Below are 27,992 nucleotides of genomic sequence, written 5' to 3'. Positions count from 1 at the left end.
GATGCGTATTTGATATGTCTTAACTTTACTGGTATAGAACAGAATAAAAAGATAAAAACTGTCATGGTTTTACACAACCTTCCCCCCTCCCCCCAACCTCTTCAAGTTTGTTCCTCTGCATTAACCATAATTTTAATTTGTAAATGTGTGCGCAACAGCAGGGATCTAAAGGGATAAGACAATTGCTGAAAAATTAATGTAAATCCCCAATGATGATACACAAAATTATCTCTTCTGTAGATTACAATTGGTGGTTGGAACGTTCAAACATTTAACTAAATGAACCAACCAATCAAAATTCAATATAAGTCCCCAAGGTTGTTAATAAAACGAATAAAAAAACATAATTTTAAGACCTTGGGGACAAGTAATGTAAAGACCCCAATGTCCACTTCCTTCCTGGCGCAACAGTCATATAATCTTGATATGTACAGGGTGTTTCATAGTAACTACCAATTTACTAGCGTCTACACCCCTAGAGGCGTCTAGGGGCAATTGGGGTGGAAGTTGGTGTCGACCCTTTCCCTCCAATCTTATGTTAGTAATAAAAAGAAAAAGTAAAAATATATTTATTTATTTTTTTTTTGGGGGGGGGGGAGTCATTATTTTCTAGGGGCGATTTCTCTTGGATGGTTGGAGATGCCCTCCCTGAAAATAGTTATAATCCTTCCCTGGACATGTAAAAAGATTCACTGTAAAGGAGAATACAATAGGTTCAACGGTAAGCGAGATCCTTCGTTATGGACAAAAAAGCTTACTACTTTATATAATAGGATAGGAAAGTTATCTATGATAATTTTTGCCGTTCATACTAAAAACCCTCGTAGATTCGCAACCATGCAAATTTTGTAATCTAGTCATAATGCGGTAAAAGTTTAAGATATAATCTCTATATTTGTTTAAATTTTATTAGGGATAGAATAATAAATATATCTTCATAACCAAATGACAAAAAGTCTTCACGACAATACCAGAAAGCAATTTTAATTTATTGCTTTTATTTGCTGTTGAAAGAAATAAGAGTTTTAGGGATTTTTTTATTTTTTAGAATGTTGACTAACTTTAAAGGATACAAGGATGATAACATCCATAAAAGAGGGTATAAATTTAGAAGGTAGGTCAAACGCACAATTATATTTGTAGAATGTTAGAACTGATTATAAAAGTTCAAGTCCAAACAAAATTGTATGTAAATTTGTTGCAAAACTGCTCAAATACAGGATACTGTTTAAAGACATACTTACGCATTTATGACTTGATTATAGACATTATGCGCTTAATACTTTTGTACCTTGTTGCAATAGAAATCAGTATTTCAAAGTTTAATCTGTAGGAAAATTCTAACATATCTAAATCAACGAAAAGAGCTAACTGTCGTAATTATAGAAAAGCTTCGCTTTAAGAAAAAAAATTCTTTAAGTAGTTTCGATAGGAAATTTCTAACATATCTAAATCAACGAAAAGAGCTAAATGCCGTAAATATAAAAAGGTTCGCTTAAAGAAAAAAAATCTTCAAGTAGTTTACAATCAACCACCCCTCCCTATCCGTCACCTCCTAACACACTAGAATAAACTTTTTAAGACTTTTAAGAAGAATAGAAAAAGGGAATATACATGCCGGTTTAATAAATTTTCAATATTTCATTCCACAAAAAGTTTTCCAGCTTTTAAAGTCAGAATTTCACGGAAACTACATTAAAATTGTCTATTGTCATACTTATAAAGATCCTTAAAAAATAGTCACTAATGATATTTTTAGTTTCATTCCAGGGACAGCGAAAAGTGTGATGTTTGACGTCATAAAAATACGCCTATTTTCCATCTCTTTTTTAGGGGTTTCCTTTCTCACTTCTCCTCTTATCCTTCCTTTTAAAACTTGTTTATATGACGTCACACGTGACACTTTCTGCTGTCCCTTCATTCCATATTTGGTAGTAGTACATTAAATTATTATTTAACTTAAAATCGGCACAAGCCCACAAACATCTTTACTGCAACGCTAAGCCTAAGCAGATAAATATTTAAATTAGTAAAGGACTCGAATAAAAATATTCAGTTATACCAAGTTTGTCCACATTAAAGGTTATACTTTATCTTTTAACATATAATTAGATACTAGTAAAAAGATATTAAGATATTTGGACCAAGGAAAGGAAACGAAGTAGCGGGTTTCTTAGTATTTTTCACAGCAGCTTTATTCTATTTCTAGCTCTTGCGAGGGGCTCTAATCATTCGGGGCTAATTTCCTAAACCTCCGAGGCAATCTTTAACATTTACCTAACCTAAAATAACAGAAATTTATATCAAGTAGCTTATAACAATATAAGATATTCACATTATGAGATTGAAATTGAGACATTTTTTGCTTCGAAAATATGAATTAGAATATTAAAATTCATCAATACAATTATATATCAATACAATCATCAAACAAATTGGGCTCGGCAGCAGTTGTCATATTCAGCTGCAATTAAAGTTAATTCAAGCTGCAGTCCTATTAGCAAAACAATCTTAATGTTTTTAAAGGGAAAAGTAACTTAAGCAATATTCCGTGAAATTGTTATCAAGCGTGGTATAATTAATCGCATATTTAAAAACAATCTGACCTAATAAGCGCATTTGACTGGATTCTTACTTTACTGAAGTTTGCGAAGGCTACTATTTCCTCGTATTAAAAACTAGAATATGTACATATATCTTATCATTTAACAACAAAATGATCAATATACCGACATTAATAAAAGAAACGTGGCTGTGTTATTAACAAATAAAAATATTATGTGGAAGAAAGATGAAGCATTTATTTTGATATTCTGTGCTTGTCCATAGTTTGCATCATAACATATCCTAGTTTTATTTATATACTGGCGGCTTCTCCCCTAGCCTCTAGAGGCTTCGCCCCGAGAGTTTTATATATACTACAATTATGAATATATCCATAGTTTATATCATAACTAGCGAATACGCCCCTAGAGGCCTCTATGGTTACGTAAAATGTTTTTTTTTCAATCTATATTAAGATCAGCTGTTTTCAAAATAATATTTTTTTGCGATTTCTCTTTGGAGGAGGGTCCCTCCCCCATAATAGCTATAAACTTTCCAAGGACCTTTGAGAAGCTACATTGTAAAAAAGAATCATATCGATTCGGTGGTTAGCGAGAACCTATAGTACAGACAGACAGACAAACAGACAGATCCATTTTTACTTATTTAGTATTTAAAACAAATATTCTTGTGATTCTTTAGATTCATTCAGCAGAGTATCTTTTGATATATATTCTTGCTTATTCTTATTATTTGCAGAGTAATTATCAGAATTAAGTCATATGTATAATTATTTCGCAGCTACATATCAAGAACAATTATATTTATAAGTAGCATTGCGTATATAATTTTTATGAAAAAATGACGTCTTTAAACACAAATGACCAATAATATTCCAATTAACAGACTAAATTACCAATGCCAGGCTGGTATACATTTAAATTGACCAATGTTAGGCCAGTATGACGTCATTTTTTATAGGCACTATAAAAGCTGTTTTTTGATTACGAAATTATGGAAAAGAAATAAGATAGTACAAAAATCCTTCAGTCTTCTTTTTAAATTAACAAATAATAAGAAATTGATAAACAGAAAAATTTGCGTTATATTACGAGTTAGATAGAAACTTCATAAAAAAAGATCACTGTGGGTCAGACCTACGGACGTATACCCTATTTATATGATAGTTGCGCTGCTTGTTATTATTGCACAATAATTATGTATGCTATAATTTATATGTAAGAATATATACAATCTAATTGTTTCTTTGCTCTTTGTAATATATATTTCATTAATATAGTCGAACGATACTGCCTACTGCCGCTGATAGTAAAACAGCCCAAAACCTGTCCAATGGCTAGTAGATCTTCTATTTTCTGATATCTAACTAGGTGCATTGAAACAAATTTTCAACGTACTATAATGATGTTTATATCAGGGAGGAGGGGATATTTGGATGTTTATTACACTAGTCCCCAAAGTTTTATAAGTTTTACAAATTTTAATTGGTTGGTTCATTAAGATCATTGTCCAAACATGTTAACCACTTATTGTAATCTACAGAAGGGGTAATTCTGTGTATCATCATTGGAGTTGTACATCAATTTACGGCCGTTTAGATACCTGCTGCTTATATATTTTTTTGTAAAACGCTATTTTAAAGTCAAAGTAACACTATTTTATAGAATACAGAATATAAAATTATAATGAATTAATACTCCTCAACATTTTTAAAGAAACGATCAAAAAAGGCTTCTTAAAATTCCTTTCAATGATTTTTTTCTAAAATGAATAAGATGAAGTTGAAAGGAAGTGTATAGTATGGTCTAGTTTGTTGCCCTGCATTATTTTATTCTGAATGCAAAATAAAAACTACAAAATAATACAAGGAACGTGTGTATGTGTGTGTGTGTGTGTGTGCAGGAGTCTACAGGGATAAGACAATAGCCGATAAATTGATGAACATTCCCAATGTTAATACACAGTATTACCCCTTCTGGAGCTTAAATGTAGTTGTTAAAACGTTTAGACACTCAGCTCAGTAAACCACCTAATCAAAATTTAATAAAAGTCCCCAAAGTTGTTAGGTCAACAAATAGGAAAACGTTATTATAAAACTTTGGGGACTAGTGTAATAAACAGCCCAATGTCCCCTCCTTCCCTGGTGTGTGTGTGTGTGTGTGTGTGTAGTGCATGTGCTGAGAGAAGGGATAATCAATGTTAAGAAATAATCTACAGCCATATATTCCCCCCAAAAGCGCAAGCAATAAAAATATGAATTTTGAAGATTTTTTTTCAAGTAGGAGAGAGTTGGCATATCCCCAGATTCCAGAGAGAGAGGGGACAATTTAACTGTTTATTACTCTAGTCTCCAAAGTTTTAAAATAACAATTTTAAATTTCTTATTCGTTTGCCTAACAACTTTGGGAACTTTAAATGGATTTTGATTGGTTGGTTTATTAAAAAAACGTTTCAACCACTAATTTTAATCTACAGAAGGGGAAATATTGCGTATTAACATTGGGGATGTACATCAATTTATCGGCCATTGCCTTATCCCTTTAGATCCCTGCCCATATTCCCTGTTTGGTAGGAATTTGGGGGAAAGTTGCTTTCAAGACTTGAACTAGATGGATATATGGGGGGAGGAAACAACTTCAAACGAGTTTTTTCTATGTTTTTTTATTTCATTTCATCAATGCATCCGAGATTGGAATACAGAAAATTCTCAAAAGCGTTGCTATTCTAGAATTTTGTTATAATGTACATTTGTCTGTTCTACTGTCTTTTTGTGACTGACACTTTAATAATTAAGCTTTTTATAGTGCCTTTAAAAAATGACGTCATACTGAGCTGGATCTTTAAATCATTGTAGTGGTGAGCCAGATCGGGGTGAGCCAACTTTCCACCAATGAGAGCACAGCATTATATGAAATGCCGTGCTGTGATTGGCTGAAATTCGGCGCACCCCGATCTTGCTCACCACTAAAATGATTTAAAGATCCAGCTCTGGAAGCAAGAAAAAATGGCTCCACAGATTACGACGTCATACGATAGAATAGCCAATGAAGGGCCAGTATACACCAATGGTAAAATTTATGCTAGCCTTTCATTGGTTATTCTATCGTATGACGTCAAAATCTGTTGAGCCACTTTTTCTTGCTTCGTCATACTGGCCTACCATTGGACAATTAAAAAGTATACTGGCCTTCCATTGATAATTTAGTCTGTATATCGGCCTATCATTGGTCATTTGTATTAAATGACGATATTTTTTATATACATTAAAGAGCGTCATTGCCATCATATGATCGGATCCATATAACGAAAATGTAGTGATTTACAAACAGTACCTGCCAAAAAATACATTTTTTTTTATGATGATAATAATATTTTCAGGTTAGTTATGAAAAGAGATGAATTTAGTCTTCAATATTCACAACCATATACCAGGAAATTCATATCTTTAAACTGCACAAAAATAGCATTCCTACGTATAGAGCAGGACTGTCAAAAAAATAAAGAAATAAACTAACCTTTAGAATTGTTTAATCATGGATAGAAAACGAAGTAGCGGGTTTCATCGTATTTTCACATTAGCTTTTGAAAAACCAGGTTAGGTCAAGTAAATTTTATTGATTGCCCCGCAGTGTTAGGAAATTGGCCCTGCAGGGTTAGAGACCCCCGCAGGGGCAATTATACGGAGAAAAGCTAGAGTGAAAATACGACGAAACCCGCTACTTCGTTTTCTTTCTATGATCCGATTTTTTTTATTAAATTGTAAAACAGACCTAATGCAAAATGTTTTTGTAGATTTACCTTTTATATTATTTCTCACACAATATTCAATTTTCAAAATAAGTATTCTAAAACTTCTAAAAATAAGAATTTAGGAATAGAAAGACACACCCTAAAGTGTCAAAAAGCTATGCTTAGAAAATAACTATGAACAATTAATTAAAATGCATTACAGTTAAACCCCTGCATTAAGTTTGTTATCATATTATGTCGATATATATAATTGACAAAAGTAAGCTTTCATGCTGCTGTTTATAGTGCCTATAAAAAAATTACGTCCTACAATACAAATGACCAATGATTAGTCAATTCACAGATTAAATTATCATTAGCCAGTAGTATACATTTTAATTGAACAGTGGTGGACCAGTATGACGTCATTTTTTATAGACACAACAGAAAGCTACGCTTCCATTGTTAAAAGTGGAAAATTCTCAACTAGAATATTTCAAGGCGGTTTTTTTTTCTGGGACCCTACCTTTTCCCCAGAAACTGTCTTATTATAGTCTGATGAAAAAGATTATGGAAAAACAAGATACTTCTCTGATTTTATATAGCCATTTTTAGTGTATTTTCATCTTAAATTATTAATTAACCTTCAATAGAATACTATAAATCCTTTACTTTCAACGTGTTTTCAATATATACTTGAAAAGGGTTTTTAAGAAGCTAAAATTATTGTTTCTTTCTTAGATATTTTCAAGAAAAATTGTAGAGAATTAAAGTTTAAAAATCTGAATTAAAATAATTAGGTTGTGATGACTGGCAGGACTGGGCGAGTGGACACCTCACAGCATAACAACAATTAGTTTCAAACACTCAAAGATAATGTAGCTTTAAAACTTTTAGTTTTCACTGCTAGCTAGGTGAAATTAAATATTTTAATAGTGATAACTAATCTAAATTCACACTAAAATCATATCATAATATACATGAAGCAAAGAAAAATACACTATTTACAATTAATAAAATTAAAGATGCCTTTAACACAAAATACTATTGCACTTGAACGAATCAAATTTAGGCATGAATTATTTTAGGCTAAAGTTAAATAAAGTTACAATTAAAAGTGTACACAGCGTACATTGTGAGTGTACAGTAGCTGTACAACAAAGTTCTGTACATTTTGTACAGAAAGAAGAATATACATTCTGTTAATTACGAGAAGAAAACAATAAATAAACAACAATGGTGAAGAAAAAGAAGGTAAAGAATTTGATCTTACTAATCAAGCCGGGCATACGAAGAAAGGTCTCTTTTTTATAACTTTAAAGGCTGCTTTGCTTATGACCTAATGTCAAAAGATATGTAACTTTGAAACTACCTATCACAAATAATCTAAAATGGTAAAACCCAATAATGCAAAAGGAATGCACGGTTAGATAAAACAAGCGTAAAATTACACTTTTTCGTGTTTCTACGAGGGTCTTATTAGACCAGTTCTAACTATTTGCGAACTGCGGCGAGTCTTTAAGCTACAAACCTTCAAAGTTACTGAAAAAGAGACCGTCATTGGAATCAGCTTATAGTGCCTAATAAAAATGACGCCATACAATACAAATAACCAATAATAGGCCAGTATATATTTTACCATTAGTCCATTTAAATACTGGCCTTTCATTGGTCATTTTGCACTATAAGCTGCTTGCCGTCGTTGTGTTTGCAACTTGATCCAATATTTATATTTATAACCTTTTTGTTCAGGCAACACATTTGAAACAAATAAATATCAAGGATCTAAAGGGATGAGACAATGACTGATAAATTTATGTACATTCCTAACATTTAAAATCTCTCTTATGTAGTTTCCAATTAGTGGTTGAAACGTTTGGATACTCAACTTAATGAATCAACCAATCGATGTTCCTTAAAAGTCCCCAAAGTTGTTAAGCCAACTAATAAGAAAATGTGTAATAGTGTAATAAACAGCCCATGTCCCCTTCCTTCCTGAATAAACCTACACTACAATGCTGACTGTCGGTTATTAATTCACATGTGACGCCATTTGTACATTTATAATTAGATCACACTGAAAAGCAAATGTAAATAGGCGCAAATTATATTATTTCACTCAATAAAAGTAAAGCTTTAGATTTTTCAACAAAAAATGTTTTGCCAAAAAAACTGAAATAAGGAAATACAAATGCATTTTTTAGAATATTTAATATAAACCCCTCCCATGGGATTTTTATTGAATTTGTATTTTAAATCACTTCTTGTACTCAAAATTGTACTTGTTTTTATGCATAAAAAAAATTAAGAAAGAAAACAAACAATAATAAAATCAATTTTTTTTATTTACAAACTAGCGGCTACGCCCCTAGGAGTCTTATGGGACACTCTAATTACACTTTCCCTTTTATTTTTAAAAAGAAAAATGTTGGGCGATTTCTCTTGGGAGGGTGTAGTTATAAACCCTCTCTGTAAAAGAGAACTAAATCAGTCCAGCGAGACATTAAGCCACAGAGGACAGATGGACTTCCTATTACGTTTATGAAATGATATATTTGTAAATAAAATTTAATAATCTTTTGACAAAAGAGCATATGTTACAAAATATGTTTCCAATATCGCTTCAAAACCTATATTAATATCCGCTGGATTAGAACCGGTTCTCAGCCATACTAAAAACTTATGTGTAGCATATTATAATATCAATTTTTTTATCCGCGAAAAGCTGTTTATAAATTAAGCGATAAATAGCTATTAGTTAATTAAATCTCTTGTTGTTTAGGACGAGCCGGATGATAGAGGTCCAACCTCTTTATTTCTATTCACCCCTACCAGCCCTGTGCGCAGGCTCATGACCTGGCTGGTCAACTGGCCACCCTTCGAGTGGATCATTATCCTCACCATTATGGCCAACTGTGTCGTCATGGCCCTGGATGACAAACTGTCCCACAATGACAAGTCTATCATGTCCATAAAATTGGTAAGTTTACATTTTTAAATCAATGTTTTTATTATTTACCCAGGGCTCGGCAGCCGCGACTAAGCCTCAAATTAAAACCCGTTTGGATGCTTTGAATTTTGTTTTTGAAAAATTGGTATTGCCATATTTAGAGGACAGATTTAAACTTTTTATTGTAAATTTTTTAATTGTAAAAGGTTTATTTAACTAAGACTTGCAGGCGGCTGACGCAAACCCGGACAGTTCTAAAGTAATTACAATTAGAATTATCGAGAGATTGGCAAAAAAATTTGCAACAAAAAACTTTATGTTGTGTTAAAAAAGAACAACCTGAAAAACTCATTTTTTTTGTCTTAAAACAGTTGTTAGCGAAGCTCTTTATAATGCTTTTTTTTAAATGAATAAATTTATAGGCACTATACAGAGCTTCAAATGTCTAGGTTTTAACAAAGCCAAAATATCTTCAGTCTAATATATATATTTACAATAGTTGAGCCAAATGATTTATTTAGCTTCCTCTAAATTTAGTTTATCTGGTGAGTTATTTTGATGTGGTTATATCTGGGCAATAAAATAAGATTAGGTTTTGTCACCATCACAAAATATTTGTAGCATCATTCATTTTACCGATGGACCATCCAAAACTCATTATTTTTTAACTGCGGGGTTCTATCCATGTTTCCCCATATTTATATACAAGCGGTTGCGCCCCTAATATCTTGGGGCTCTGTATTCAAAGGGACTAAATATAGCATAAAACAATCCCAAGTCTTAAATCTAAAAATGAAATAGCCTAAAACCATGACAAGACCTATGTGAAGATTACCTAGATATAGAGAACCTAATCAGTTCAGTAGGTCTTGAGATCTTGAGCTTCAGACAAAAAACTTTATACTTTATAGAAAAGGTTAGAAAATATTTTATCTACAAGTAAGTTTAAAAGTGGGTAAGGGAGGGGGGGGGGGGTTAGGTTAATTCACTGTTTAAAAAAGTGATTTTGCACAAAATATCAGCTAGATAAAAAGATATTGAAAATATATTGAAATTTGATTGAGAATCTCCCTGTTGTATTTGCTTTTATAAAAACTTGCCAATAGCACTAGGAGTTAAATTATTCATTTTGCTTACAGTTAACTATTCTTACATTTTATTAAAACAAATCCTAAGAATTTATAGAGTTTATACTAGGGATCTAAAGGGATAAGACAATGGCAGATAAATTGATGTACTTCTCCAATGATGATACACAAATTATCACTTCTGTAGATTAAAAATAGTTGTTGATACGTTTAGACATTCAACATATTGAACAAACCAATTAAAATTCGATAAAAGTATCTCAAGTTTTTAAGCAACCGAATCATAAAACTTTGGGGACTAGTGTAATAAACAGTACTTTGTCCCCTCCCTCCTTGGTCTAAATCCTTTTTTTATAAACAATTAACAAATTTAGAAAAGTATTTTTTTTTTCGGCATTATTTTTAACTTTTTTGCTTCAACTAGTGTAATAAACAGCCCAATGTCCCCTCCCTCCCTGGTATAAAACCCCATCACAGGAAAGAAGCACGAGACACATATTCCAATCCAAACTTTCAAAACTTTCCAATATTTTAGATTTAGTAAAATTGTTTGATTATTCCCCGTGAGTCCGCTAGATCTACCTCCCTTGGGACACAGGGACCTAGCAAAACAAAAATTGTAAATTCTGTTTAAAGTGTTGGTATCAGGGATCTAAAGGGATAAGACAATGGCCGATAAATTTATGTACATCCCCAATGTTAATACGCAAAATTACCCCTTCTGTGTATTTAAAATAGTAGCTAAAACGTTTGAAAATTCAACTTAATGAATCAACGAACTAAAATTCACGAAAGTCCCCAAAGTTGTTAAGCAAACCAATAAGAAAACGTTATAAGAAAACTTTGGGGACTAGTGTAATAAACAGCCCATTGTCCCCTTTCTTTCTGCTTTCCAATGGTCATTCTTTGTTAATTCCCCCCCCCCCCCCATCCTGACATATTTATCCTGGGCAGATTTTATTTTATTGAAATCCTTTTATCAGATACAAGCGATAAAATCTAATCTAATCTTAACCATGCTAAAGTATTGGACATTTTTTTTTACAAATTTTAAGACTTTATCACAACTATAAAATCTTAAAATATTTGAATAAGGATGGTAATCTTCATAAAAGCGAAGGTCTAAAAGTTTCACCGATTTAAAAGCAGAATATGAATTGTAAGTCTAAACAAATTTATAAGTAATTTTTTTTATTAAAGGGAGTGCTTACATTTTTGGGCCTTGATTATAGAGATACCTCGCATATAACATTGTACCTTGTTGTCCTTGGAATCAATATTCCAAAATTCAGCTGAATAGAATATTTCTATGATTTAAATCATTTGTCAAAAACGAATTAAATAGACGTTTCGAAATCTTACCTAACTGTTACAGGAATCATCATGCCATGTTGAAATTATGAGGACAATTTTAACCTGTCTGAATTAACAAAAGAATTATCTGTTACCAACTCACGGATGGAGCTGCTCCTAATTATAGAAAACATACGCTTTTAAAACCTTTTAACTTTTTAAAGTGCAACCCGGGAAGATCTTTATAGTGTCTGTAAAAATATTACATAATACAAAACAAATGTCCAATGATAGGCCGATACACAGACTAAATTACCAATAGCAGGCCAGTATAAATTGTTATTTACCAATGATAGGCCAGTTTGGTGTCAATATTTTATTGGACCAGTGGAAGGCCAATATAACACCATTTTTTACACGCACTATAAAAGTCTTCGCATTCCGTACGTAAACACTTTACCCCTCCCCCATTGTATCAATTCAAATTCTACTGTTCCTTGCCCTGATAAGATAACTAGGTTAGAAGCCGAGCAAATCCAATATGATAATTAGTTTAATTAGCTTTAATTACATGCTTAATGGGGGCCAATTGACTACTGCAGACCTTTAGAAAGCACCACGGATCTAAAGGGATAAGACAATGGCCGATAAATTTATGTACATCCTCATTGATGCTTCACAAAATGTCCCTTTCTGTAGATTAAAATTTAAACGTTTGAACACTCAAATTAATGAATCAAAATGAACTAAAGTCCCCCAAAGTTGTTAAGCCAACGAATAAGAAAACGTTATAATAAAACATTGGGGACTAGTGTAGTTAACAGCCAATTGTACCCTCTCTCCTTGAGAAAGCACTCACCCTATAAATATACGTAGAATAATATATTTTTTTGTAACAAAGCTTCTCTATAATTAGGGTGTCTATCCGTCTGCTAATTGAAGCTAGTTAACCACTACAGACCTTTAGAAAGCATTCTGGGCTGTCGCTCAATTTACCTTGTTGAGAACAATCACCCCCACCCCCTCCTCCTCCACACACAGGCACATTAGTTTTCAGTATATTTGTCGATTACTTGGGTTAGGTTAGGTTATATTGGGTACTGGGTAGCCCAGCAGGGGTTAGTCATAGATATAAACAATCCAACTTTCCTCCTATATTTTATTATCTGAGCTTTTCTTTAACTAGGGTATGTCGATTGTCTATCTGTCCGTTCTCTTAACCCGCGACCGTGGTTCAACACGTAGCCCACCCGCTCGTCGTCGGGAAGGTGATAGGTTCGAATCTCGGTCCGACACCGCGGCATAACTAAAGACGTTAAAAATGGTTCCCACTGCTACTATGTCAGATGCGCGACGTAAATAGTTAGAGTGTGGGGAATGCCTTGGCCCAAAACAGGCGCAACTCGCTACCGTGCACAGTTGGGACTTCTCAGACAAAGGTCGTGCATCTCAGAGAGTTGGTTGTCTGATGGGTGAATGGACGCTTTACAACGCAATCATAAGTATTGCATGTATGTTTCAAGGTGCGTGGAGGTCCAGTACCCGAAGCGACACCTTGCCCCTAGAGTCTTAACTCTTATCTGTCCGTCTTAATTCTTAAAGGAATCATTTTGACCACCTTGGAACGTCTTATCCTAAATTATAAAAAGCCATAAGTTTTTTTGTTTGTAGATTAAGATCTCTATAACTACTTACCGATTGAGTTCTCCCTTTTTGGGATGCTTCACATAGATCCTGGGATGGTTTTGGGCTATTTTTTTAATATATAAGTCGTTGGATGGTTTTATGCTAGTTTTTGCTCTTATCTACCTTTAGATGATAATAGCACACCCGCTCGTTGTTTTAAAGTTTTTAATATTTTTATCAAATGTTCGAAAAAAGCATAACAAAAATTCAATGAAAACATAAAAAAATGAACAATTTCAAAATTTTCAGTGAAAGAAGAATACTTTTGTGTTCTAAACATGCAAACAAATAATTTTGACGAACATTATGCATTAGTTTATTATGTACAACTTTTATAATTAACAATTCTTTGATGATTAAATTAAAATATAATATATTAATATTTCAAAGCACGTATTCTATTTGATTTCAAAAACTCATATAGTTTTTTTTAATAATATATGGGAATACAGTTGAAGGATTATTTTTAGGCTATTAAAATTTGAATTAGAATTTGCTTATGATTTTATAATGATATCTCCTAAAGTTTTTGAGATATCAAAACTCATTAACAATTAGCTTCAAGAATTTTAGAATAGTTATTTCTCGCATTGTATTATAAACGGCTTTCCGCGGATATAAAAAGTACAATTATAAGATTAAAACCAGTTTTTTATCCCCGAGATGCCGAAGGCACGGTTTAAAAAAACTGGTTTTAATCTTATGATTGTACATTTTTATATTCGTAGAAAACTGGTTATAATACGGTGCTAGACATAGTTTTTTCGTAAGGAGGAGAACCGGTTCCTATCCACCGGATTCGAATGAATAGGAGAAAGACTCTCATAACAACAACGATTATTGTTAGTTACTTCCCTTACCTCGTTAGGGCGGGATTCTCCTTCGATTTTTAAGTGATCATCAAGAGAATCCAGAGCATCATCCGCTTTAAATGGTATGAGATAGACCAACTGTGCATAGTAATGAGTAGCGCCTGTTTATGGGCCAAGACGTCCCCTACTCTAACTATTTACGTCGCGCACTTGACATAGCAACAGTGGCATCCATTTTTAACGTCTTTAGTTGTAACGGGGTGTCGATCCTAGATTTGAACCTATCACCTCCCCGACGATGAGTGGATGCACAAGGTGTTGTGCCACGGGTTGTTGGTGTTAGTTAACTAATTTGTGTTTGTACTTGTAGGAGGAGCTTGAGATTGTGTTTATGGTTGTGTTCACCACCGAGATGTTGACCAAGATCCTGGCGCTGGGCTTCATGCTCCACAAGGGCAGCTACATGCGCAACCCGTGGAACTTCATGGACTTCTTTGTCGTCACCTCTGGGTAAGCTTTTGATATTATGGTTTGTTCCAGAGTGAGGGGGGACAATGGGCTGTTTATTAAACTAGTCCCCAAAGTTTTAGAATAACATTTTCTTATTCGTGGACTTAACAACTTTTAGGACTTTTACTAAATTTTGATTGGATGGTTTATTAAGTTGATTTTTTTGACAGGTTACGCGGATATTCAAATGAAAAGTTATATGATTAAAACCAGTTTTAAAGGTTCGGTGTAACAAAACTGGATTAATTTTATGATTTTTATTTTAATCAACGTGGAAATTTGTCTGCAATATGATTATATACATGATTTTTTTGTATGGCCGAGAACCGGTTCTAATCCAGCGGATATTAATCGGCTTCGAAGCCATACTGGAAAATATATTAAAAATAAAGTGCACTGATATTCCAGACAATTATTTGTATATTATGATTTACACTTTCTTTATGAAACTTCATGGATGTTGAGGGATAACGCAATAGCTGATAATAAATCTCCAATGATGAGAAACAAAAGTATACATATAAAGTTTACAATCTTATGCCCATCCATCCCTGGAAAACTTGGATTTACGTAATTCAATAAAAGCAAACCTTTTCAATATTTAATATTCAGTCCATCCATCAGTAAATAAAGAATTCGCTAACAAAAATTGCCATTATCATATATCTAGGAGCGTGTAACTAATCGCCTCAAATTAAGTATCCAAAGTACCGTAGCTGGTTATACAATATACATTTGTTAATGTTCGTTTTTCGTTTTTTTTCCGATTTTGTAGCTCCGCTGTTATGGATGTTGTCATCTCTCCTTGTAATAAAGTTGTATGAAGTAGTTTTTTACTTTACATGTAATATTATTATTATCACGGAAGAAGGGGACAATGGACTGCAAATTACTTTGGTACCCAAAGTTTTATTATCATGGCTTACAACTTTGGGTACTTTATTGCTTTATTGTTAAGTAAATGTGATACACAGAAGAGGGAATTTTGTTTATTATCATTTGTGTTGTACAACAATTTATCGGCCATTGTCTTATCCCTAAAGATCCCTGATAGTTATACAGTAATAATCAAGGATACAGATAAATATTCACATATTGTGATAAATTGGGCGATTTAAAAATTTATACTGAGTTAAACCCCGTTTGATGAAAATATCAGGGATCTAAAGGGATAAAACAATGGCCGATAAATTGATGTAACTCCCCAAAAATGCTACACAAAATTACCCCTTCAGTGAATTACAATTAGTGCTTGAAATGTTTATATACCCATTTTAATGAACCATCCAATCAAAATTCAATAAATGCTTATTCTTTGATTATTTTCTGAGAATTTTCAAACGTTTCAACCACTAATTATAATCTACAGAAAGGGTAATTTTATATATTTTATCATTGGGGATTGTAGATCAATTAATCAGCTATTGTCTTTTCCCTTTAGATCCCTGATTCCTATCTATCTATCTCTGTTGCCTACTACAAATATCAAAGGAGTTATGAATTTGTTTAAATTTGATGGAATTATTGAAGGTTAGAGGTTGGTACTGGTAGGCAGGGTAGGGAGGATGGTACTGCCAGCTACAGGGATACAGGGATAGGACAATGGACTAGAGGTTGGTACTGGTAGGCAGGGTAGGGAGGATGGTACTGCTAGCTACAGGGATACAGGGATAGGACAATGGACTAGAGGTTGGTACTGGTAGGCAGGGTAGGGAGGATGGTACTGCCAGCTACAAGGATACAGGGATAGGACAATAGACTAGAGGTTGGTACTGGTAGGCATGGTAGGGAGGATGGTACTGCCAGCTACAGGGATAAAGGGATAGTACAATGGACTAGAGGTTGGTACTGGTAGGCAGGGTAGGGAGGATGGTACTGCCAGCTACAGGAATACAGGGATAGGACTATGGACTAGAGGTTGGTATTGGTAGGCAGGGTAGGGAGGATGGTACTGCCAGCTACAAGGATACAGGGACAGGACAATGGACTAGAGGTTGGTACTGGTAGGCAGGGTAGGGAGGATGGTACTGCCAGCTACAAGGATACAGGGATAGGACAATGGACAATTACCATAAACAAAATCACCATTAGTGTAGATAAAATATTTTGTAGATAAGTTTAGAAACTGCTACTTTGTACCCTAAGACATAATATTATATTTTTTCAAATCAAAATAGTAAATATATCTTACATTTGCCTATTCCTATAACCATGAAGATAAGCACTAGGGGTAGGATTTAAAATGTATGTTGCAAAGAACAAATAAATTCACACTTTTCAATGAAATTTACTTTAATTTTTAACAACTTATTGGATTTTTAATAAATGACAAGAATGTACTTTATAGCCCTTTCTCTAAGATTTAATTGAAAACTATAACTACAGGTTTATATTTCTAGCTTTTTTAAAAGATAACTTTCTTTAGAGTTTCAACAATGAATTTCTACGCGTTGTTTTGAAAACAACAGAATGTAAATCAAAATAATGGTCAGTACGTTCATCCATGGTCAGGGGATTTGAGGGGGTAAAGTCATAAAGAGGGGGGGGGGGGTATTGTTATATTAGCCAACTGGGAGCAGGATATGAGAGAATCTTTCACAATATCCACGTATTTAATATATATTATTCTTTTGGAAAGCTTATAAAGTGCACATAAAAATGGACGTCATGCTGGACTACCATTGGTCTATTAAAATTAATACTGACTTGCCATGGTAATTTAGTCTGTGTATTGGCCTATCATTGGTCATTTTTTATTAGGCTCTATAAGCTGCTTCCATTCGCTCAGGTAATATTTTGAACTATCTCTGACCTTGAGAATTGTACAATATTTACATTTATGAAAATTATGCAGGTTGACAATGACAATACTTCGAGCAAATATGGGATCAATATTGAAAAACAAAATAAGCCCTTTAGACATGGTCAAGGTCTTTTTAACAAGCTTTAGACTTTATTGTGCTTATTAAAAAGGGGATAAATTCAAAAAAACTTTTGGCCGAAAAATTCCAAATGTCGTTTATCAGAATAATGAACTAAATTTTCATGACGTCATTCGAGATACTTTTGCCAAAAGATTTTAAATGTATCCAGTTGTTTATAGGCCCTATAAAGAGCTTTATGTAACAACGCATGAGACTGAAAAAGCAGTAACAAATTAATTTACTAGAAATAAAACGCGTAAAATTAGTTTTTTGTCGCGCATTACGTGAACTGCGAGACTGTTGTGATTTTCTTGTTATGGCTATATATTATTGTACGCCCTTTTTAAAAAGGTTATGATAAAAACATAGCCTGCATTTTCAGTTATTAGGGTCATGAAGCAGATAAAAAGTTGTAGAAAAAACACCTCTACCCTTATCGAAAGGGGCATTCCTTGTTTTTCCGACTTAATCCCTACACATGCAAATATGGATGGATCTGAAGTGATATAGGAAAACTAAAAGTTTTACTCCAATATTCAATATGTATTGTGTAATATGTTTCATATTTGTCCCTAGGGGGGGGGGGGTGATAGGTACACCCTTTCCCTTACCCAATGATAATACAACAATTTAAGGGAAGTATTATTGTTGGTAAGGAGAAGTACAAAATTATTTAAAGACCTCCCCCCCCCTTGAAGATATCAGATATGACAAAAAGATAAAAATATCTAAGACGCCTTAATTTATTAAATTCTATAATATATTTTTGTTGGGGTACTTTAAATTTGGCTTAAATGTAAGCAGTAAATATAAAAAATAATTTATCTTTATAGTTGATTGAAATATATTTACATCTTTGCATCTATGACCGTTTACAGACTTGTTTCATCTTAGACAGACCTGAAAGAAAATGTAATTATTGAGTATGTAATGTATAGGGGAAACTGTTAATAAATTGGCATTGATCCGGGATCTTAGGTATACAACAATTGGAAGCAGCTTATAGTGCCCTTAAAAAATGACGTCATACTGGCCTACCAATGGTCAATTAAAATGTATACTGGCCTGCCAATGGTCAATTAAAACATATACTGGCCTACCAATGGTCAATTATAATGTAAACTGGCCTACCAATGGTCAATTAAAATGTATACTGGCCTACTATTAGTCAATTAAAATGTATACTGGCCTACTAACGGTAAATAAAAATGTATACTGGCCTACCAATGGTCAATTGAAATGTAAACTGGCCTACCAATGGTTAATTAAAATGTAAACTGGCCTACCAATGGTCTATTAAAATGTATACTGGCCTACCAACGTTCAATTAAAATGTATACTGGCCTACCAATGGTAAATTCAAAAGTATACTGGCCTACCAATGGTCAATTAAAATGTATACTGGCCTACCAATGGTCAATTAAAATGTATACTGGCCTACCATTAGTCATTTAAAATGTATACTTGCCTACCAATGGTCAATTAAAATGTATACTGGCCTACCATTGGTCAATTAAAATGTATACTGGCCTTCCAATGGTCAATTAAAATTTATACTTGCATGTCAATTAAAATGTGAACTGGCCTACGAATGGTTAATTAAAATGTATACTGGCCTGCCATTGGTAATTTAGTCCGTGTATAAGCCTATCATTGGTCATTTGTATTGTATGACGTCTTATTTTATGCACTATAGGCTGATTTAAAAATTAGTTATCCAAAGTTTGCAATTTTTTTGGGGGGGGGGCGATTATGTGTTGTAGATAGATTTATCTACCATGTTTATTTCCCTCCCTGGCTAGTTCCCCACCCATCCATCCAATACTCATTATTTCTGATATATTATCTGATACATATATTCACTATGCTCCCTCCTCTACCCAACAAAACTAATTACTTTAGTGTTTCAACAATAACACTAATATTGAATTTAGAAGTTTTACAAGCCAGTAATTTTCTAAAGAAGGATATTTTATTCTAAGAAAAACTCTTTTTGCAGTAAAAAATTTGCAATTTTCTTTCGGATATTGCACTATTTTCTGTTATCATACATCCACATAAAAATCCAGGTTTACTTGCGGTTTTGATTGGACATTATTACTTTTGCTCTCAGCTTTATGGATGCTTCCAGTCCCATGTATGTTACAAACAGGGTTACCAACTTATATTGGATGCTTCTAGTCCCATGTATGTTACAAACAGGGTTACCAACTTATATTGGATGCTTCTAGTCCCATGTATGTTACAAACAGGGTTACCAACTTATATTGGATGCTTCTAGTCCCATGTATGTTACAAACAGGGTTACCAACTTTCTGGATGATTCAAGTCCCATATTTGTTACAAACAGGGTTACCAACTTATTTTGGATGCTTCTAGCTCCATGTATGTTACAAACAGGGTTACCAACATATATTGGATGCTACCAGTCCAATGTATGTTACAAACAGGGTGACCAAATTATATTGGATGCTTCTAGTCCCATGTATGTTATAAACACGGTTACCAACTTATATTGGATGCTACCAGTCCAATGTATGTTACTGACAGGGTTAGCAACTTATATTGGATGATTCCAGTCTCATTCATGTTAAATTTGTTACAATCAGGGTTGCCAACTTATATTGGATGCTTCTAGTCCTATGTATGTTACAAACAGGGTTACCAACTTTCTGGATGATTCAAGTCCCAATTTGTTACAATCAGAGTTACCAACAGTATGGATATAACCTGTCCCTTGTATCTTACAAACAGGGTTACCAACTTTCTGGATGATTGCAGTCTCTTTTATGTTAATAACAGGGTTATTGACTCTGTGTATGCTATGCTCGAAGACCTCTGTATAATCCAGTGTTATCAACTTTACCGTTGCTTCCAGACCCAGTTCCATGCATTCATTATCAGAAATAAATACATCTCTTATTTGATTTCGGCAACCCTGTTTAGAAATATAATTATGGATTTCGTGCATATGGTTAAGGTAAGCCATACACACGCATGCATATTTGCCTCTCTAGCTCGTGGTGGTAGCAAGGATTTATCTGTCAGAAATAGAATAAATATACAGGGATATAAAGGAATAAGCCAATGGCCGATAAATATATGTACATCCCCAATGATGACCTACAAAATTACCCCTTCTGTAGTTTAAAATTAATGGTTAATGTTTGAACACTTATCCTAATAAACCAATCAATTAAAAGTCCCTAAAGTTGTTAAGCCAACGAATAAAAAAACCTTATTATAAAACTTTGGGGACTAGTGTAATAAACAGCCCTTTGTCCAATCTCTCTCTCTGGAATAAATATATATGTGTGCAGGAAATATGTTTTCTTTCAATATTTTTTTATTAGAAAAAATATTGTGTAACATAAAATATCAAGGATAAATTTTCTTTTTGCTAAAGCTGAAATTTTGAGTCAACGAATATGCTAACGTAGTTTAAATACTTTGGGAAAGAGTACAATCTACCAGGGAGGGCGTTGACATTGGGCTGTTTATTACACCAGTCCCCAAAGTTTTTATATAATATTTTCTTATTCGTTGGCTTAACAACTTTGGGGACTTTTTATTGGTTTGTTTATTAAGTTTAGTGTTTCAACACTAACAAGGGATAATTTTGTGTATATTTATTTGGAATGTACATCAATTTATCGACCATTCGACCATTGTCTTATCCCTTTAGTTCCCTGGATTATACTGGCTTTGTTGACTACTAAGCCAGACCAACAGGCTCATAAACAACTTCTGGAAAATATGAATTATTATTATTATATTTGAATAAAAAAATAGAAGGGGAAGGGGTTAAATAAATGTCTCCATCCCGAGGACCCAATGTAAACCTTTAATTGAGTCTTTAAAAATCAAACAATAGCGTCGGAAATATCAGCAAAGTCGCAAAAAAGAAAGTAAATTTGCTAGCAGACAAAAAAATCCCTAACAGGGGAATCCAGGTAGTTGTCTGGTTATACATCTATATTAATAGATTTATTATTATTTAGGTTTCTGCCTTATATCATGCCTGCTGGAGAGGAAGGAGAAGGTGCTGTAGATCTGTCCACCCTCCGAACATTCAGGGTGCTCAGGCCTCTCAAATTGGTCTCTGGTGTACCAAGTAAGTACTTATTTATAGTTAGGTAGCTAGATTAAGGTAAATTATATTTTTTTTAATCTGTCATAGTTGTTAATGGCATCGTATTACAAAGCTTTTCGTGGATATTAAAATGTACAATTATAAGATAAAAACCTTGTTAAATTATTGGTTAAATTTATGTATATTTCTGATTTATTTTTGAATATAAAGCAAAAATATTTCTTGATTGAAATAAAGATCTCGAAAATGGCCGAAACAAATCTGCTGTGCTGTTTATAAAAATGTATTAAATATGTCATGGTGTTTCAAGCTTCTTTCTTGCCTCCTAGTAAACACCCCTAGTGGCTAGGGGATCAACCACTATTACAATAGGTATAAATGTCGGCTGTGCCCTTAGCATCTAGGAGCTTTATATTGGTTTGGAAAAAAAAACTAAAACCATCGTAAAATGAAATAGCCTAAAATCATCCAGGTGCCTGTGCTGCGAAGCTTACCTAAAATGAAGAACGCAATCGGCTAAGTAGTTATCGAAATCTTAAGTTACAAAAAAAACTTTACTACCTTGTATAATAGGTTAGAAATAATATAGATTTATGTTACCCAGATATCTACACTTTATAAAGCCAGTGTTCCAATATTTGAAATCCTTTCATTGTTTTTAGATCCACATTGTTGAAAGTGGATTTTAATCCAATTTTATGTCTTCATAATGTAAAGGTGGAACTGCGAAGTAGACACATTTATTAAAGTAACAGGATGTTTGTGTGTCTGTCTGTTTGTTTGTAGCGAAGGATCTCGCTAACCGCTGAACCGATCGGGTTCTCCTTTACAGGGTAGCTTCTCATAGATCCCGGGAAGGTTTACAACTATTTTCTGGGGGGGGTGGGAGACCCCCAACCCCCCAAAAAAAATGAAAAATACCCCCGCCCAACAAAAAAATCTAAAATACGAAAAATTGGTTTGATCAAACCTCTTGGGGCAAAGCCCCTAGAGGCTAGGGGCGAAGCCGCTAGTCCTTTATATAAAGTAGTAAGGTTTTAGCTTAATATTTTTATAACTACTAGCCCGATTGAGTTCTTCATTTTTGGGAAATTTCCCATTAGTTCCGGGTTGGTTTTAGGCTGCTGTAGTTAAAGAATAAAATAGCTCTGGGTGGTTTAAGGCTACTTTCTAAACTTCACTAGCCCTGCGAATACAGAGGCCCGCCCCTATATGCCGGGGACGCATCCGCTAATAAAAAATAGAAAAAAGGTGTTCTATTATTCAAAATCTATCATCGCAAAAATTTAAATTAAAATACGGTAACAAATGTTTTGGAAGATTTTTTAAAAGAGCATTTTCTGTTTTTATTGAAGCTTTTTATAGGGCATATAAGAAAAGACGTCATACTGACCTACATTTGGTACTTTAGTATGTGTATTGGCCTATCATTGGTCACTTGTATTTTATGACCTAATTTTTTTCATAGGCACTTTAAAGATCTTCGTTTTTATTGGAAATTTAGCTGAAAATTACACACCAGTTACACATTTATCGTGGTATTTATTTTGTATTTCTTTCTCTAAAGAAAGATTAAAAGGTTGGCCTTGACAAATCTGGACAAATTTTTCTCGCGAGCATTCCAACAATATGGCGACATTGAAATTTGCAACGTTCATACTTACATAAATAACTTAAAGTGTGCTACATATTTATTTCATTTCTAGCATTTCTAGGTTGGGTCGGGTGGTAAAAAAAATAGCCTTATGCCACCCAAAGACATTAATAACGCTCCCCTGCGATCAGTATTTTCTGAGATATTAAGCTATTAAGACATAAAAACATTATTACCTTATATTATCAATCAAACTACACTAAAGTCCTAGAAGTTGTTAGGCCAACGAACACGAAAAAGTTCTTATTTAAAACTTTGGGGACTAGTGTAATAAAAACCCATTGTCCCCTCTCTCTCTGCCAATGTCTCTCCGCTCTATCTGTACACTACACATAGTACATACTTTGTATAGAAAAGAAAAGTTAAAGAAAGTTTTGTGAAATAATTAGATATTTACACTACATTAGTTACTAATTTGGTAACATTATTTCTACATTTATTCTATGCAGGAATAAAGGTTTTAGTTGAAAATAAACATTTTGCTAAATGAATAAACAGACTATTAATGCATAAGTCTAATCAAATTTTTTTTAAAATTATTGCAAAACTGTTTAAGGACATACTTACATTTTTGAGACTTGATTATAGAAATGTTTCGCTTATAACATTTTACCTGGATGGATCGTAAACCCTTACGTTTTGCCTAGTTTCAAGCAAAAACATAAAAATAATTTTTTTATATAAAAAAAAATAGTCGGGAGTCGTAATAAATGTTTAATATTAACCTTTGTAATACAGGCATATAAGAGAGTATAATGTACCTAATATACTTATATATTAGGTAATAAAGGTTGCACAGTTCATAGGTACAATAGCCAGAATTATATATAAGATTAACAACAACAAAAATTTAAGCAATTCAAAACGTTATTCTGAAGCCGAATAGAAATCAGATGATTTTAATTTTGTTTGGATACAGTGTTAATTTATGTTCTGGCTTATGAACTAAATATTTCCAAATTTCTTATGAAACCTTTATTGCTGAAAATACACCTGATATGAATATTATCATCTTTATATGGTATGTGTGTGTTTGTGTGTGTGTGTGTGTGTGTGTGTGTGACCTAAATTCTAACTATAGTCCTTGTCTAACTCTTTCTCTCTGTCTTTGCATTTTAATTTTACATCTTGAAAATTGTCTAAGTTTTTCATTTTTTAAAAGTTTGTTTTACAAGTCTTATTTTAAGTTATTTTGTCTAATAAAGTCTAGAATGTAAAGTAGAGTGATGTATGTTTGTCAAAAAGATCTGAAACATCTTGGCAAAGTTTGCTTTGGTATTTAAATAACTAACCCCGACACTCCTGGATTCTAGGAATTTCCCCCCCCTTAAATTCAATAATTTCATTGGTTAGTGATATTTGAACTGTGATAGTATAAATATAACTCTTTCAAATAATGTCACTCATAGGACATAGCAGTGGTAAATACTATTATCCTATTGGTCTGATTTTTTTAATACTGATTCCTAGGACAACAAAGTTCTATTTTAAAATCGAAGCATCTCTATAATAAAGTCCTAAAATGTAAATATGTCCTTAAATACTATCCTGTATTTAATTGTTTTTCAACAAATTTACTTACAATTTTGTTTCGAGTCGACTTATTCATAGTTATTATGCTTATTCAGTTCTGACACTCTGTTAATGTGCATTTGTCCTATCGTTTTAGAGCTTCGCTTTTATGTATGTTGTCATCCTTGCTTTTCTGCTGTTGACACAAATATTAAAAGAATACTTAGGACACGTTGTTGAAAAACCACAACAACAAAAAAGTATGAGGAAGCGTATATCCAAGTTTAAATCCACATACATAGATGTACATACATACTACATACACACAATTTTACAAAATACAGAAAGTAAAACTGGCCTTGGGATTAACCGGCATTGCTTAATTTTATAGGTAGGTCACAAGCCAACTTGACCGTAGCAATTTTTTAATGAAAAAATAAAATTATCTGCTATTGGAGAGTATTTTAAAGAAATTTAAAATTATATCTTTTTCCATATATATAGTGAAGCTCTATATAGTGCCTATAAAAAAAACTGACGTCATACAATACAATAACCACACACAGACTAAATTACCAATGGCAGGCCAGTATAAATTTTAATTGACCAATGGTAGGACAGTATGCCATAATTTTTTATGGGTACTATAAAAATAAAATTTAAAAAGAATTATTGTGGAAAGCATAGAACAGCAATTGACACAGGCATATATTTCTCAAAGATGCAGAAAATAAGATTGTATATTCTCCCCCCGGTCCTCCATCCATTATTCTTTGCTCCATATTTACTACAGCCACCAAGCTCACATATGTCATTTAACACAGCATTTTCATATATGTTTTATGACATATGAACTACATTTATAAAAGCGAGGCTTTTCTATAATTAGGGTAAGTCCGTCCGTCCGGGACAGTTAGCTCTTTTCGTTAATTTAAACAGGTTAGAATTGTCCTATCGATTTCAAACTTTGCATGATGATTCTAGAAAGGTCGTACGTCCATTTAAAACATATTAATTATTTTCTTTTTAACAACAATTTTGTTACGTTATTATCCTATTCATCAGATTTTTAAAGAAATATGACTATATATATGGAAAAAATACTACTATAATTTAGAATAACAATACTGAATGAAAATGCGAGAAAAACGACATAAAAAAGTTTTCTTTAAAATAAAATCGAATATCCATAGCTATCCTTATATAAAAGTAACAGGATGTCTATACGTTTGTGTATCTGTTTTTACCAAAGGATCTTATTTTAACTGCTTAACCGATATGGTTCTCGTTTACAATGTAGCTTCCCATAGGTCCTTGGAAGGTTTATAATTATTTTAGGGGATTGCACTACTCCCAAGAGAAATTGCCCCTAGAAAAATACGACCCCTAGGCCTCTAGGGGCGTAGTCGCTAGTGTAAAATATAATATGTTAAGGAAAAGTGCAGACAAAAGTTGTATAATTATATTTGTGATATTATCCTATCCTATTTTCTTCTTACCACCGACTATTCTTTATACCAGGAAGGGAGGGGACATTGGGATGGTTATTACGCTAGTCCCCAAAGTTTTATAATTACGTTTCCTTATTCATTGGCTTAACAACTTTGGAGACTTTTACAAAATGTTGATTGGTTGGTTTAATAAGCTGAGTGTTCAAACGTTTAAACCACCAATTTTATTCTACACATGGGGTAATTTGTTGTATCACTATTAGGGATGTACATCAATTCAAGTCTATCTGAAAATTTAAGGTTTAAAATTGTACTTATGTCCTTTTGCTAGAATACATTTCTACTTAGTTGGTATAGTTTTGAGACAAAAAAAAAATTATTTCTAATTTCAAATAAGTTCATTTAGATCAATTAAAATTCTTTAAATTTAAAAATAGAATAAAAGATAATTTATGCAAAATTTACAAACAATATTACATACATACAGACAGAGTGGTGGATGTGAAGCTTTACAGAGCAGTCGAGCATGTAAAAAAAAATGTCCTAATACTCTGCAGGGGTAAAAAATAATTGTTCACTTAATATATTTTATATCAGGGAGGGAGGGGATATTGGGCTGTTATTTCTCTAGTCTCCAAAGTCTTATAATAACATTGGCTCATTTGTTGGCTTTACAAAATTAGGACCATTTTATTTAATTTTGACTTATTTATGTGTCCAAAGGTTTAAACCACTTATTGTAATCTACAGAAGGGTTAATTTTGTGTATCATCATGTGGGATATACATTAATTTATCTGACACTTTCTTATCCCTTTAGATTCCTGATTTTATATTATTATACATTGACATACATCTCAGTTAATAGGGAATACTGGTAAACTATGGATTAGGGATATTGCACCCAATAAAAAATTCTTTCCAGTAAGGATTTAAAACCGATGGATTAGAACCAGTTCTCAGCCATACTGAAAAAAACATGTATAGCATCGAATTACAAAGAATTTTCCATGGACATGAAAATTATAATCATAAAATTAATTCCAGTTTTGTTAACCTGGTACTTCGGTCCATCGGGGCTAACAAAACTGGATTTAATCTTAATTTTCATTTCAATATCCGCAGAAAGCTGTCTAGAATACGATGTGTTTAATAATGATGACCTATGTACGATATCATAAAATAGTTTTGGTGAACTAACTATTATTTTCTATAAAAATAAAGTAGGCAAAATTGTTTTATTTATGTGCCATATTCCCTTCCCTGGTTGAACCAGTTTCTGGAGCACAATTGGATACATTGTTATCTTTATGTGGCATATCCCAGTCCCTGGTTGAACCAGTTTCTTGAGGACAATTGGATAAATTGTTATCTTTATGTGACATATCCCCCCTGTCCCTGGGTGAACCAGTTTCTTGAGCACAATTGGATACATTGTTATCTAATTATACAATATCTTCTTTCATTCATATATTTTTTATTATTTCCCAGAAATTTTAGGGCATAAGGCAATGAACGATAAAGTTATATACATTCCCAATGATTATGAACAAAATTATCCTTTTTATGTAGCTTCACATAAACCATTTGAAGGTTTATAACTATTTTTGGAAAGGTCACCACAACCATCCCAAAAAAGGCCCTTAAAAAATAACATTCCCAAAAAATTTCTCAAGTGCCCCTAATGGCGTGGCCGCTATAGAATTCCATATAATAAAATGGCATT

At 33.0% G+C, this 27,992-nt stretch overlaps 1 protein-coding gene across 1 annotated transcript in view; it reads left to right on the top strand.

Moving 5' to 3' along the window:
• The first annotated feature begins 7,166 nt into the window (after positions 1-7,166).
• Positions 7,167-27,992, top strand: part of LOC145317667 (voltage-dependent calcium channel type A subunit alpha-1-like) — a 149,400-nt gene continuing 128,574 nt past the window's right edge. The window contains exons 1-4 of the mRNA XM_080158828.1: positions 7,167-7,548; positions 9,077-9,274; positions 14,494-14,633; positions 21,559-21,671. Of these exons, the coding sequence (XP_080014954.1) occupies positions 7,531-7,548; positions 9,077-9,274; positions 14,494-14,633; positions 21,559-21,671 (469 nt within the window). The 5' untranslated portion in view covers positions 7,167-7,530. The remainder of the gene's footprint in view (positions 7,549-9,076; positions 9,275-14,493; positions 14,634-21,558; positions 21,672-27,992) is intronic.

Source organism: Acartia tonsa, chromosome 4 (genome assembly GCF_053477335.1).
Source record: "Acartia tonsa isolate MP-2025a chromosome 4, ASM5347733v1, whole genome shotgun sequence".
NCBI classification, from domain to species: Eukaryota; Metazoa; Arthropoda; class Copepoda; order Calanoida; family Acartiidae; genus Acartia; species Acartia tonsa.
This window is presented reverse-complemented; position numbering and strand designations above follow the sequence as displayed.